Below are 15,716 nucleotides of genomic sequence, written 5' to 3' on the forward strand. Positions count from 1 at the left end.
TAAGCGTTACACAGAGAAACGTTTGGTGCCAAAGCCATGGCTTAAAACTCAATGACAAGAAATGCATTGTAGTACAGTTTGGGAAGCTGGCCAACCCGGGTAACTACTTCATGAATAAAACATAACTAAAAGTTGATTCACTAGTCAGGGATTTATGAGCTCATGTAGATAGTAACCCAGTCTTCGACCAATGTGTCCAAGGTAGTAATAAAATCCTTCTACACTGCTCAACTTATAGGTAAGGGCATGGCAGCTAGGTCCAGAGAGGTCACTGTAGCACTGTACATGGTCCTCATCACATCCATCATAGAGTATAATACCCCCTTCAGCATGTACCTGAACTGATACATGCAGCAACTGGAATGTCCACAAAGGTTCTTTAAAAAGAGTACAAGGAGCAAACAAAATGTCCTATGCTGATTACCTCAAAGCTCTCTCTACAGACTTCTGAGAGGTCATCTTTGCTTGATGTAAAAGGTATCCCTGGGCCTTGTTTTTCTGAACCTTTTGCACATCAGCAGAACAAGCAGCATCAGAACTACTAGATCAAAAGACCCACATTTCCTTGTGACATAAAACAGACACGTTATACACATAGATATGTTTCTTGGAGAATTCCCATTTTCAGGAACAGGCTCTTCATCCATCTGAAGCAGAATTCCTGCCTAATCCGATTTAAGCAAAACCTAGTCCAATGAATGGGAAGTCAAAAATTCACCACTGGTCTGGCACCTATGTCTCTGATGGACAGAGGCAGTCAATAAATTGTCCACTATATAAATTAAATGTATAGGTCACAGCTGGTTGTACAGACAGGCTTATAAGGGATGTAGTGGTCAGCCTAGTATACACATATACAAATAGTTATTTTTTTTGTTAACTGCATACGTGGACTTGTCAGGTGACCTTTTACAGTTGAAATATGAGCAAGACTCAGATAACCAACACATGTAAGTGTTACGATGAAAGATAAAGGTATTTTGTGGTGGTCCACACTAGCCATATCCTAAATTCTAACTTAATTAGTTCTTCCTTTATAATACACAATCAACAAACCTATGAGCAAACCATGCCAGTGACCAAAGTACAAAATCATACTTCATTTACTGTAGAAAGATTTCAAAATCCAGAAGTAAGCACAAATCATGGCACTTGTTACATCTTTCATTACCCCAAACACAGCTGGATAACAAATACCAGGCTTATCCCATTGTATAATAGTTTGAGTCCAGTATGCTCTGAAGAATAAAAGTCACATCACACAGAAACTTACAAGCCACCATAAAAACAAAATAAAAAATAAAAAGTGTTTGAAACATTATTGCACTATTATTGGCCCCACAGTTTACAAACCTTAATTTATTAGGTACCCATGCAGATGGAATTTGATAATGCTTGCATGTAAGAGAAACAATTAACTAAGATTTTTTCCCCAGTTTATCTCCCTCTCTGTGAATAATCTAAACTGTATCATTATTTAACTGTGCAAGATGTGTTGGACAATAATTATGTAACTATCTTCTAATGTGACTTTTTGTTTAATTTTTTTCTTGCCACGTGGGGATTTTGTACTTGTTTTGGAATCAGCCTATGGAAGGGATCTGGAAGCTGATATCATTGGAGACACTTCAGGCCATTTTAAGAAAATGCTTATTGTGTTACTTCAGGTAGGTTTAAAAGCAAGTACTCGTGTTTTTTTTTTTAATCTGGAAAAAGACACATCTTTGTTATGTTTTAATAATATGCATACAATTATCCTCAACTGATACAGAAATAGCTACATGCATTCAAGACATTTGTGCATAACTGTTAAGTTTATTTTAGCTGTTCTTTTTTATAATAAAGATAAGGTCCATAATTATGCCTCCAGAGGTGGTAACTATCCTACCTTCTGTATTATTTTAAAAGATGCATAACACCTGTTATATACTAGCATCATTTAGAAGCTGTGACGATAATATGAAATAATTAATATGCACAGGCGAGATGTGAGAAAATATTACTTAATTGAGTGGCAGTATTAGGAATGATCATCTTCCAGAAGAAGCTATGTATGTAAAATTCAAACAACTCTGGCTGTACCATGCATGAATTAAAAGGAGAATATAAAACTAAGTGTCAGGGAAGAACAAATGTATACCATAATACGCTGTGCATTAACAAGGGCATGTTGTAATTTATTGTGCTCTTTTATTACCCCCTGATTTCTGTATTTTCATAAGCACAATTTACAAGTTGGACATAAGGTCTCTTTATAATGGTGTCTGGTAACAGTCTGGTTTATTTTTGCACTTCTGATTCAGGTAAAGCCTCTCCCCAGGATTCAATAATGCCTACATTGTGTACACTGTTCTGAGTGAACAGACAACACAGACATAGCTCATGCCTTCTTCCTCGGAATTTTAATTTTCCTACTAATATTCTTGCAGCTTTAAATACTGACAGGGATTCATAAAGGTTACCACAAAGTGGAGACTAATTGTACACTTACTGTAATCTTTTTGAGTGACTAGAAAGCAGAAAAATGTGATAAGAATGTTTTTGAATACATATAGTGTACACTTATATTCTAGGCACAAGTTGTCAGCATTATGTGTTGACTTCAGACTGCTTGGACTGTGACACTGTGTATTGCAGACAGTCTGTTTTCCATTTAAGGTAAAAGGATACATGCAATACTTACTGACATAAAATAACCTTGCACTGTTCACAGCAGCCTAGAAGTGCTGATTGATTTTGAGTAACGTGTATTTGTTTGCTAAGAATTTTTGGAACTAGGCTCACATAGCTGCTAAGTCAACAGCAACAATAAAGTTTAGGGATACTATATTTCATGAGCTACAGACAGTCAAGTGCAGGAGGAATGCGATGATATCTAGCAGTCATCTGCTAGGAGCCTTTACTGATTTATTATTGATACATTTTGGAGGTAATAGTGTGACAGTCAACAATGCTGCTGCTTCTGCTGTTTTGAAAACTTGCTAGATTTTGGCAGTGGTAATCATTTACAGCTGTGCATGGTATGCTTCGTTAACTGAGGGCAGTGAATCTTGTTTGATAAAGCTAATGTCCAGTCACATTCATTTCAATGAATCTCTTCCATCAATCAGATTTGCCCCAATCACTGGTGAAGGTGTTTTTAACAGCCTTATTAAGTTCATGCATTACACAGTGAAATGGGTGCACATACAGTTACATAGGAGAAAACAAACCATTACAAATAATTTTCCTTTTAATGCATTATACATTTATGGCTACTTTCTTAATAATAATTATTCAGTTTAACATTACATGGATTGCTCAAGTCCTGCCTTCTCTGAAATGTCACTCCTCCTCATCCTGAACCTTATTCTGCATGAATTGTTAACTCAGATTCTTCTTATTTCTATGTAGTTTGACCCTACCCTTTTCTAAAGATCTCACCTCTAATTCTTTTATCTCCATTACAACATTCAATAACTCTGTTACAGTTGATTTAGATTTTGAGTTCCATTAACTAGAATTGTTTTTTTGGTAACCAACAGTATCAAACTTAGCACAACCTTACTATGTCTAAATAATTCAGTTTAAATAGGTTCTTAGGTTCATAGATGCATACTAGGCTAACTGTACTAAAGGGTCATTTTAAACCTAGCTAATAAAACAAGGCCTGACCAAAACCCTGTATCTTGTGTCTATACTGTGAAAACCTTAAACGTTATATCAAACCCACCCCTTATCAAAATAATAATTTCCTTAGTTATACTAGTCTACCCCCCCCCCCCCAACTTTTCTGATATGTACAGTGTAGGGAATTTTTGAAATATACTAGCTCATTTCACTCCTAAAAAACATGTTCCCATGTACCCCTCTCTTTCTCATCACACCTCTAACAATTGTTGTCTAGCTGTGGAAAAATTCTCTGAAGTACACTTCCAAGCAAAACGCCTAAACCTCATGGATTCAGTTGCATATTTTGGAGTCATACAAATATCCTTCAATTGTTCCTTTATATGTTGCCTTTCCATCCTCATTTCTCAGTCTTTTCTAACATATTCTGATTGATTCTTATGGTTGTCATGCATTATTCTATATGCCCTACTAATTATCCATTTTTTAACTGCAGCTTCTGTTCTAGCCTCAGCTACGAATTCAGCCAGATCTGGTCTTTTATTTAGCATTCGTCTTTTGCTTTCTTTTTGTCTATCTTCTGTTATCAATCCTTTGTAAGGAAAATAGTCTCCAACTCTCCAACCTGCAATGCAAACTTTTTCTGCTGGGACTCATCCCACATTATCACTTTTCCTTTGCTAATTTTCTCCAATAAATTACAAAAGCACCTTCTTGCCTATTTTCTATGCCCTTATTTGTAGCCATCCTTATTGGTAAAATCACCTTTTCCAGTCTCATATTCACTAAAGTTCTCAAAAAACCTTTCTGTTCCTTTGTAATATAATCCTTATTTCATGACCCCCCACTAAATTTGAACATCATTGCTTTCTACTTTGACTGTTAGTATACTGCTTATGTTATTTATATGAACCTTAACTGTGTGGCTCTAAGTATCCCTTCAAATCTGGTACCACCTTGCTCTGTGGGGAGAAACAACTTATCTAACTCAACTCTTACCCTATTTCCTCTCAAATTCTTTAAATTTGTTTATTAATTATCATCCACAGCTCCTCCTCTAGTTGAGAAAAGTGTGCCTGACCTGAATATAATACTAAAGGGACTAGAAATATTTTCCCAGCTTGCACCTTACTGTCCATATCTATAGTCAAGATCTTCCAGCCTGTTAATTTTTGTAACATCACTTTCCATACACCTTTAGCTACCATAATAGAATATTTTTTGATCACTACACCTAAGTATGTCATTGTATCATATCCCCATAAATATGGGTATTGCTGAAGAAATTCTTGTCTGGGGAACATTGTTTACCACAATAGCATTTATAATTCAAAGTTTGGTGCTAACTGCATTAGGGCAAAAGTCAAATTAAAACATACATTCCAAATTAGATGAAAAAACTTTAGAGACCATCAAAATGTCAAGAATTTTTAAATATTAACAGAGTTCCATTTTGACAAATATATAAAAATATCCTATTCCTCAGACATACCATAGAGTATGTTAAAAATTTTGATTTAATTATAGTCCTACATTTACCTATTTCGAGTGTAAAACTAGCACCTTTAGTCAAAGAGTTTAAAATCCATTAAATTAATTACAGATTATATGGAAGCAAAACAGTCACTATGTAAAACAACTGGAGTGAGGTGTTCAGTGGAAAAACTGCAGATAGAATGTAGAAAGTTTTGAAAGAGAAATTGTCTGGGTACAAAAAAAATGTGTAACATCAGGATCTAAGCATACAATGTTGGTGGGATATACTTCCATAAGAACAAGATACCTAATTAAGATGAGACACAAAAATATAAGAAATGGAAGAGAGGTCGAACTACAACTTTGAAAACTGAGATAAACAAGCTGGACAAACAGATTAAGCATAATATGACACAAGATCAGGAACAATTTGAAGAAAAGTTGTATAAAGATATTGAGCATAATAGGAAACCTTTTTATAGATACCTAAGATATGGAAGGAGTAAAGACATACAAATTGATAAAATGTATACAGATTCTAAAATTTATTCTCAGACACAACAGATTATAGATATATTTAAAAAATCGTATACAAAACAGTTTGGGCTCCACAAAAGGGTTGATAAGTTGTCCTAGTGACATCCAGGTAACCTCAGATACTAGAATCAGATTAGATTATATTGAAAAAGAACTGTGCAAACTGGATCCAAATAAAGTGCAAGGCAGAGACAGAATTAGTAAAAATGACCTGAGAACACTTCAGCAAGAACTTACCGTACCATTATATCTATTACTCACTAGGTCATATAAATATGGGGAGATTCCTCAAGATTGGAGACATGCGCTTATTAAACCTGATTTTAAGGGAAAGGGGAATAGGACAAACCCAGTGTCATATAGACCCTTAAGTCTACTTTCATGTTGTGGAAAAATAATGGAGAAGGTAATATTGGATAAGTTGTTGTCAGAAGTAGATAGGTTGGGACTTGAAACCATATATCAGCATGCATATGTTAAAAACAGATCTATTACCACCTGTAATATGATCCTCTATAACAATATAATAACAGCTACAAATGAAAAATTGTACTGTGATATAATTTATATAGATTTAACTTCAGCATTTGACGGGGTCATACAGAAAACACTGAAAAATAGATTAGAACAACTAGGTATTGATGTACTCTTGATAAGATGGATAGCTGCATGGTTTACAAATAGGACATGGCAAGTATCATACAGCAACTGGACAGGTGAAAACCTTGGTTACAGTCTGGGTGTCCCACAGGGCTCTGTCCTAGGCCCTTACTTGTTTACATTGTGTCTTTCAAACCTAACTGTTTCATCTGGGGTATTCTTCCGTCTATATGCAGATGACCTGAAACTGGGCAGACTGATTACATGTATTACAGATAAGGCATGTCTGCAAAATAACTTGAGTAAATTCACCATTTGGGCACAGGAGAATAATATGCTGATAAATACATCAAAAACTAAGCATATGAGATTTGGGTGGCATAAACTGAAAGGTGAATATTTAATACAGCACACAGTGATTGAAATTGTAGACTAATTTAATGACCTGGGTATATGGTTAGATCCAGGTATGAGTTTTTCTAATCATATCAACCAATTGATAGTTCTAAAACTATAGGCTGTATAAAAAGCGTTAAGTCTAGGAAATCTAAAATGATGAAGTCATTGTTTGTTAGTTACATTAGACCCAAACTTGAGTATGTAATAACAATATGGAAACACTATAAGAAAACAAACATGAGTAAACTGGAAAGACTACTGAGGAAATATACCAAGAGTATCCATGGATGTGAAAATTTAAGTTATTATGAAAGAATATCTGAATCCGCAGTGGTGGTGCTGCGGTAGCGTTGTCGCCTCACAGTAAGACTCTCAGCTAGAGCGTCTTCTGCGTGGAGACATGCGTGAATGGGTGTACTTTCGTTGAAGGTTGTGCGTCAGGCCTGGCAAGCCGGTATGTAAAAATCAACTGCCAATCATTAGCAGACCGGAGTTCCGCTGTGGCGACCCCTAACCGGGAAAAGCCGAAAGACACAAACAAATGAAAGAATATCTAAACTTGTACAATGTTTCTTACAGATATCTAAGAGGAGATCTTATTCAGGTATAAAGGGCATTTAGAGATAACTACCTCTGGGAATGTTTGGGGTTAACAAAAAGTACTAGAGAATCATCAGATAACCTATGTAGAAGATTCTATAGGAATGAGAAGTGTACTAATTGGTTCTCTGACAGAGTAGCTGATGCATGGAACAGACTACCAAATTACATTAAAGCAAGCACTAGTTTAGATATGTTTAAGAACAGCCTGGACATTTATTATGGGAGCAAGTGTTTTGGTATATTGGCAAGCTAGAAGGGCATTAATGCCCATGCTTGAAATATTTGTATGTATGTATGTATAAAATAGATGCTTAATGACAAATGAAGTTCCTTATTTGTTAAAGCCCTTTTTGCCAAATACAATTTGTTTTATCTTCAGTTATTTTATATCTTGAAAAAACATGAAGCTTTCTCAAAATGTTCAACAGTGCTGAAGTGTCCTTTTTCTGAATTTGTCTAGTACTAAATAATATCAGCTCCAAATAAGGCTAATTTTTCTTGAGTAACATACCAGTTATACCCTTGAGTTTGTAAGACCCTTATTTTCCTTAACAATTGCTCTAAGTAGCAAATAACAAAGAGGAAAGGGGACACACCCACCTATTCTCTCTGTTCAATTACAACTTGTCAAAGAGGAATCCTCCCGCCTGGATTCTTCCTTCTTACCCTACATTTATCTTCCTAATTAACCCTGTTATTCTGTAAGGAAATGTAAATGCTGCCATTGTGCTGCTCTTAAAATCCCATCTAACTATATTGAAAGCCTTCTCTTTATCAAGACTCACCAACAATAGCATGGTCTTGTTGCACTCTGCTTCACGGTGGATCATCAGCATTCTGTTAATCTTGTCAAATGTTGCATCCTCCTCCCCACAAAATCATGTTGATCCACGACCAGGATTCCATTAGGTACTGCGACATGTACACATCCAAGTGCATGTTGATCCACAGTCTGGATTCAGTAAGGTACTGCAATGTGCATACCTCCATGTACATGTTGATCCATGGTCAAGATTCACTAAGATACTGCGACATGTACACCTCCATGTACATGTTGGTCAGTGGGATTCAGTAAGGTACTACAATGTGTGCTCCTCCATGTACTTTTTGATCCATGGCTGGGATTTGTTAAGGTACTACAATGTGTGCACGTCCATGTACTTGTTGATACATGGCCAGGAATGTACTGCGACATGTACACCTCCATGTACATGTTGATACAAGGCCAGGATTCAGTAAGGTACTGCGATGTGTGCACCTCCATGCATTGGCCAGTCTTTCCAGCAAATCATCCCAAACCTTCCCCAAGAATAGGTGAGAAGGCAAAGCCTCATTATTCCTTTCCTCCCCCCTATGTTGAAGTACATGAGTCATAGTAAGGCATTTATTCCTCTGTTCCTCTGGAGCTGGAACTGAGTTATTATATTTTATGTTTCTGGCTCTTTTCTGACTGTGTCTTTATTTTTGCCTAAGCTGTGAAGCATATGTTATAATCTCTTTTTGTTTCTTTTTTTTTCTTTTTTTTTTTTGTTTAAGGGCTTAGGACCTGATTACTACAGTAGTGATAGACCTAGATTTATACTTCTGTAGTGACTGTTTTCTTTATTTTTATCAACATCATCATCATTATTATTATTATTATTATTATTAGTAGTAGTAGTAGTAGTATTATTATTAGTATTATTATTATTATTAGTAGTAGTAGTATTAGTATTATTATTATTATTAGTAGTAGTAGTATTAGTATTATTATTATTATTATTAGTATTATTATTATTATTAGTAGTAGTAGTATTATTATTATTAGTATTATTATTATTATTAGTAGTAGTAGTATTATTATTAGTAGTAGTATTATTATTAGTATTATTATTATTATTAATATTATTATTATTATTATTATTATTATTATTATCATTGTCATCATTACCTTACATTGCAGTTGAGAGCATCTTAGTGGGTAGCTTTGGCAAGCAAACTTGGAAAAAGGCAGTCCTGCTGTGAGCCAGTGTTCAGAAGGTTGCTTTCACTTTGTCTTCCTTGTAATTGATTGATTGACTGGTTGATTGATTGATTGATTGATTGACTGATTAAAAATTTTGGGCCGAGCTGAGAATAATTTTACAGCTGAGCCACTCAGTGGGAGAAGCTATCATGCAAGCATCACTTTGTAGTAATACACTAGTTATTTTAACTGTTCTCCTGAAAGAATTCAATATGATTCATACAAGGTTTCAAGTTGGTCTTTAGCCCTACTCCTACATAGCCACATATAAATTTAACCCATTGAATAGTGGCATGGGTGGTAATGAGGAGGGCCCCATCCCCTTTATAAACAAACTACAATACGGTCTGCCCTCCCATTATAGCCATGCTAAGTTTATAAGAAGCATGCTTCATGGTCTGTAAAAGTGATATCATAGCAGGTAATGATGTACCTCCACTCACATTCTGTGGGCCCTTATTTAAGTAAGCATCCTGTTATGCTGGTCTCTTATGGAATATTGAATTTTCTCCAATATTCATTTTCAGCTTTCCTCTTGCCTCTTGGGGTATACAGTAATAAACACTTGCAGGTTATGTTCTCCTCCATATGACCTTCCCCCACATCCTTAAGTTTTTCTGTTTAGATAGTGTGTTTATGGGCAACCGTCTTTTATTGTCAGCAACTTAGAAATGCAAAACGTGAAAGTCCATTTTAGGGTATTTATATCTGTACTGATAGGTATTGTATCCATATGGTAATGTTGTCAAGAATTAAGGTGTTCAAATTTAGGTAAGTTTTATCCGTGGTATATAGGGGTATGTAGGTAGGTAGCTAGGCAGGTGGGTAGTTTGTGTAACTTATGAATAAATTTTTTTCTTTAATGTTCCATCTTCTTCTTTCACTTTACTTTACCAGTCATTCCAATATGGTCATCTTCAGATGTGGTGCTCAAGAGAGTCATCTTACTGTATATAGTTCTTATGGTCATTTGGGATTTTTGGGTATTCTTTGGTGTTTTGAATTCCCTGTTATGCAACATGAATGGGTATCTCTAATGTTTTAGTAGCCACACTTTTAGAGATGTAAGACTTGTCATAGTTTGTGTGGTAGTTTGGAAGATTATTTTTGTGATCCTGGAATATTAATGGAATGTGCAGCATTACAAAACAATCCAGACTTTTCAAAACATGAATTTTGACTCTGTATATTTTGATGTTAAGGAAATGCAAAGTGATGCAGAGCTCCTGATTCTACCAATGGCAGATTATAAGGATCTATTAAAGACCACAAAAGAGGGGTTGCAATCATGGGTCTTTGACAGTCAGATATTCACTACCTCACAATGTGTTTGTGGATAAAGAGGGACTTTTGCAGGAGGAATATGACATGCGATGATAGATCTCTTACTCCAGTTATGAGCTTTTTCTGTCCAGAACTTCCTGTGTGGGAAAATAGGTCTTGGATGGGTTTGGCTTTAAATAACCATAAAGGGTACCTACTCTTAACTGGTGATGTTAATATAGTGATGCATATTTTAATATGGACATTGCATGGAGGAAAAGACTATCTTATTAATGCAGTGTGACAATAAGATGGTGCAGAGGAAGGGTCTATGGATTGTGGTTCCTCTAGATGATCAGACAATGTTCAGTTTCAACACTGTTCGAGTAGTAATAAACTCTGGTCCAGGAGTCACAGGATTTATGTGGTGAAGGAACTACTCAAGTACTGCTCCCTTTAAGTCTTCTTCTTATCTTTATCCAGCCATGGAACTTTGATTGTCAAAGAGACATATCAGATGGAGCATCTCATCTGACAAAAGCCTTTTCATACATAGCCAATACCTTTATGCAATTGCCTGCCGTTAAATATAAATTAAAAGGTAAGGGGACACATTCTGGGAGGTTTCTACTACTTTTGAAGGCTTGCTGTATATCCATTGAGATGCCTTTAAGGGCCTTTTGAATGCAGGAGTTAGACATTGGTCAGTACATATTATGAAACAATATCTGGAACTAATTGTCCTTCTTTTCTTGGGGGACGGGCTCAAGTCCACAGTTTCACCTCCTCACCTCTTATCCTCCATCTCAAAGCTCAAGAATTTTTGAATCTAAAACTCTGTTTTGCCAGTGAAAGACTGAGAGTGGCTACTTATGCTTTTACACCTCAGAGGTTCAGATTACTGGTAAGAATGGCTAAGCTGGAAGTCCTCAGTGCCTTAGTAGAAGACCTGGAGTGTTCTGAAACTCATTTGAAGTCATGCCAATACTCTTCATGAGAACTTAAACCATTTTGCGCTTTTGTTTTTTTTTGAAGGTAAACTGTGTAGCCAGTCAAGATAAAGGAAAGTTAACTTCTTGTTGAATGTTATACAGATAGTTTCTAGATTTGTCAGTCAGCTTAGAGGGGCTACTGGCAAGTATTAATGCACAGACGTTAGATAAAGTTAAGTTATTAGACTCAGATGGCCAATGGAAGTATGCTGGTTCATTCCCAAGAAGGCCTTATTGGTTTTATGGAAAGTTTGTAATTTTCATAGAGATCTAGCCCAGCAGACTCATCCATTACCTTGTAACACAACTGTCATATTAATGGCTTCTCAAGCCTAGGAAAGATGATATTAACTGAGTTTGTTATTATCACATCTTGATCTTCCTGAACCAACATCCTAAAATCTGTATGATGACAGTCATGGCATGTAAGATCAGATCTTTAGTCATGAAGTTGATATATTTTTATTAGGCATTTTTATCAGGCATTCCAAAGATTGTTTTGGAGAGTATTGGACCTGCTTGAAGAGGAAAGATGTATAAAAGTATTCAGCACACTCATAATAACAGTTAAGATTTCATGCAAAGAAAGCCTTTGAGAGGCATTTCTTGCCATACCTCCCTGACGTCTTATAGTGTTCCTGAAAGTTTTAAGAGATGTGAGTTTAAAACATATGGTATTGTTAGGCCCATGGGTATCAAAGAGCTTCAGTCTGCAAAGTGGTATATAGCAAGAGTGCCACCTCATCCCTTCTATTTTCTTTAATGGTGGAGCCCTTAGGGGTCTATATCATAATGTCGAAGTCTAACAACTTTGAAGCACTAAAGTTCGAAGTTCATAAATGCCACAGAGTGAGGTAAGGGAAGATTTCCCTTTACTGCACTGTAGTGCAATCTCGGAGTTGGTATATTTAAGTAGCAGGGGGTGAGGGGGGTGCAGGGGGGCCTGCCCCCCTGCAAAGAGCGTTTTTTTTTACATTCAACGTTTTAACAGTTCGAACTTTCAAGTTCGAAGTTTAGTGCTTCAAAGTTGTCAGACTTCAACGATCTGATATAGACCCGCCCTTAAAGTGCTAAAGTAAATTTTTATTTTGTTTTTGTGAGTAGGAGAACAAAGTGGGAGCAGAGGCCTTTTCTACTATTAGTCAATGTACAGATGACAAAATTATGGAATTACTGCATCCCTCTCATGGAAGGGCATTGCTAGTACAGTGTCAGCTTGACAAATTGGGTAGAGTTTCAAGTTCTAAGCTTAACCTGTTATGGTTGAAAGTTACCTAGATTAAAACAAAATGTTGGCCAGTTGGTCAACATTGGCCATTCATTATTTAGAAATAAACAGATAATGCTGTTATGATTATGTTTGATAGATTTACAGGTATTAGGTAGCATTGTGGAAAGGTGTACATAAAGCTAGCAAAGTAGGATAAATCCCATGGACCAGAGAGCTTTTTTTTAAAGATGGTCTTACTTCATAACTTTTTATCTTTTTATTATTTCTATGACCCACCTCACCCCAAGGTCTCATGAACAAGTGGAAGCAATCAATGTCTTCATTTTGCTGGGATGAACACTGCTACTGAATGAGGTCTGGATTATGGCCAGGAATAAGAAGAGTGTGAACAAAATGTTTTCAGGCTTAAAGTTGTACATCATGACCTCTAAGTTGCATGCGCTAATGTGTTAGCTGTCTTGCTGTCTCATGATTATACAGCTGCCTGGATATGTTTATTTTATAGAGGAATAAACTATTTTTATTATTCTGTCTGACATCTAATCTATTTAATATTGGTAAGACTTGCTTTGGATCTGGTGAAGAGGTAAGTGAGACAGGGCTAAATTACTAAAAGAAACTAGGGACTCTTTTTGGATGTTTATTGTACATAACTGGCAATTAAAATCCTGTGATCTGGTTAACTGATGTGAGAATATTTTCAAACTCTGTAGTATAGTACACATTCTGGGCAGACATTTAAAAGCACATACACACTTTCCATAACCAGCATGTTATGTACACACACACACACACACACACACACACACACACACACACACACACACACACACAAATCCATATACAGAGAATGATACATAGATAGATATTTAGATAGATATAAACAAACAGATACTCACACAAATCATACGCAAAGTTGAGACCTTTTCCAGAAGTTCATGAGCAGCTTGCTAGGATTCTGTGGTGCCAACTTCAGGAGCATCCGTCTCCCCTTTCATCCTGAGAGCCTCATGAGTCCTGTACTTGTCAGATTTCCTATAGGCTGATTTCTCTAACTTATAAAGGGAACAATGTCAAACCACATACTCACACACACACACACACACACACACACACACACACACACACACACATACACACATATATATATATATATATATATATATATATATATATATATATATATATATAGATGTATACATATGTATAGCTGGTTGTATGACTTATTTTTGTAAACAATGATCTGAGCTGCAAGAAAAGTACAAACTGACACAATTATAGCACAAATGAGAGCTTACTATAGATATTTTTGTAAATCCTGGATTATGTCAGTCTGTACATGGAAAGAGATAAGTTCTTTTAAAATGTTAGGTGTACCACTGAGTCCAATGATCTTCTGCTACTTGGCAGCAGGAGCAAACCCTGTACAAGTTAAACCAAACACAGCAATCTTTTGAAAACATAACTTATATTAAGCTAATAATAAAAAGTGTGTTTTGCTAGGTGTCAAGTCTCCCGTATACATCTATCTAGTGTATAGCTACATAACCACTGAAAAAAAGAAGACATAATCACTATAGATTACTAGTGAAAAGCCCGATGGAAATTGAACTGTCTAGGATTCTGTATTGAAAACTGTGATTGACAAATTGGTGATCAAGAACTAGAAACTGAGTGAAATCAGAGGTATGGCCTAGTACACTCCCTAGCTCTATATTCAGCCAAGTATAGGGTATCCATCCAAAGCATCAGTTCATTTGTTCTTCAATATGCAGTGGAGTCCTTCATGAATTGGAGGTAGCAAGTAAAGCCAAGTCAGTAGCTGAAAGGAAGAGTTTCAGGATATATTAAGCTACAGGAAGAAAGAATCTTATCCAGAACACCCTTAAAGGGATGTTTAAGGAAATTGTTTCCATCAGGTGAATGCTCGGAAACAGTGGTTGAATTTAGCTGCCTTTTTGTCAATCAGGCAATGTGCTTTTTTTTCATTCTTGTAAAGAAGGAAATAAATGGTTAAAAAGTCCATTTTTAGATTTTAAGTCTGGAAGCTGTGCTATTTCTTGTTAAAAATCTCTGACAGATTAGTTTTCCTCTTGACACAGTTTAGTACCCCAGACAGAGAAAGACAGAGAGTAAAAAACAAAAAAATACTTTGGCCATGTTATAATGCATGGCTGAGACAGAGTATTACATGAGGCTTACCTCCACCGAGCTCAGATGAAGGCAGAGGGGAACAGCACAGTAATTTCTCTGACCACAGCAGATTGACTGGCATGATTGTTTACCTGTTCCTGGTCTTATCTTGCCTGTCATTACAAAAAAGCTAATGTTTTTTGGACGGAGATACTCCACATGTTAATGAAAATTTAAACCACGTCATAGAGACTCACAAAAATGTCAGAGATGTACAATATTCCCTAAACACAGAAATGCTCTTGCACATTTTTAGGCTTCTCATATTTTCCTAAATCACATGTAAGCTTTTGTAGTTAGACAAGATGAGACCAGAGGGAGAAGTGTTGTTTGACCAACTAAACATGAACCGAAGAGTCCTGGTTAGAGGGGATGCCATATCTGTGAATGACACATGTTAAGGCAGAAAGATACATGTGATAATGTCAGATCTAATGTGAGCAGTTGTGCCATACCCACTTTCATGGACATATTATCATTCAGAATTAATTTGGGGAGGCATAGGGCATGGTGATATGTGTAAAGGTGTATGCATGGAAGTCCATGAAAGAGTTGAATAAATATACTTTTCATGCATTGGGGTAAACAGTTGTCCATACCCATGTTTTGTCTTATGATTGTGATGACAGGAACATACTGATCATGTACAAAAAGGAATATTATGAACTTGGAGGATATGAGAAGGACAAACAGAGCATTTTCTACAGGACAACAGCTCTGAATAACATCACGACATAGAGCAATTTGTTCGCATAAAAAGCAAGGAGAAGTTGCAGGGAGGGATTTGACCTGGTGGGTAGGTTAGCAA

The 15,716-nt window shown here is 36.1% G+C and overlaps 1 protein-coding gene across 3 annotated transcripts in view; it reads left to right on the plus strand.

Annotated features, from left to right (window-relative positions):
• ANXA6 (annexin A6) overlaps positions 1 to 15,716 on the plus strand; it is a 779,963-nt gene that overhangs the window by 312,410 nt on the left and 451,837 nt on the right. For all 3 annotated transcript variants that reach the window (XM_044075649.1, XM_044075650.1, XM_044075651.1), the window contains exon 7: positions 1,588 to 1,667. In XM_044075649.1, the coding sequence (XP_043931584.1) occupies positions 1,588 to 1,667 (80 nt within the window). The remainder of the gene's footprint in view (positions 1 to 1,587; positions 1,668 to 15,716) is intronic.

The sequence above is a fragment of the Protopterus annectens genome, chromosome 6.part1 (assembly GCF_019279795.1).
Source record: "Protopterus annectens isolate FY-2018-M chromosome 6.part1, PAN1.0, whole genome shotgun sequence".
In the NCBI taxonomy this organism is placed as follows: domain Eukaryota; kingdom Metazoa; phylum Chordata; order Ceratodontiformes; family Protopteridae; genus Protopterus; species Protopterus annectens.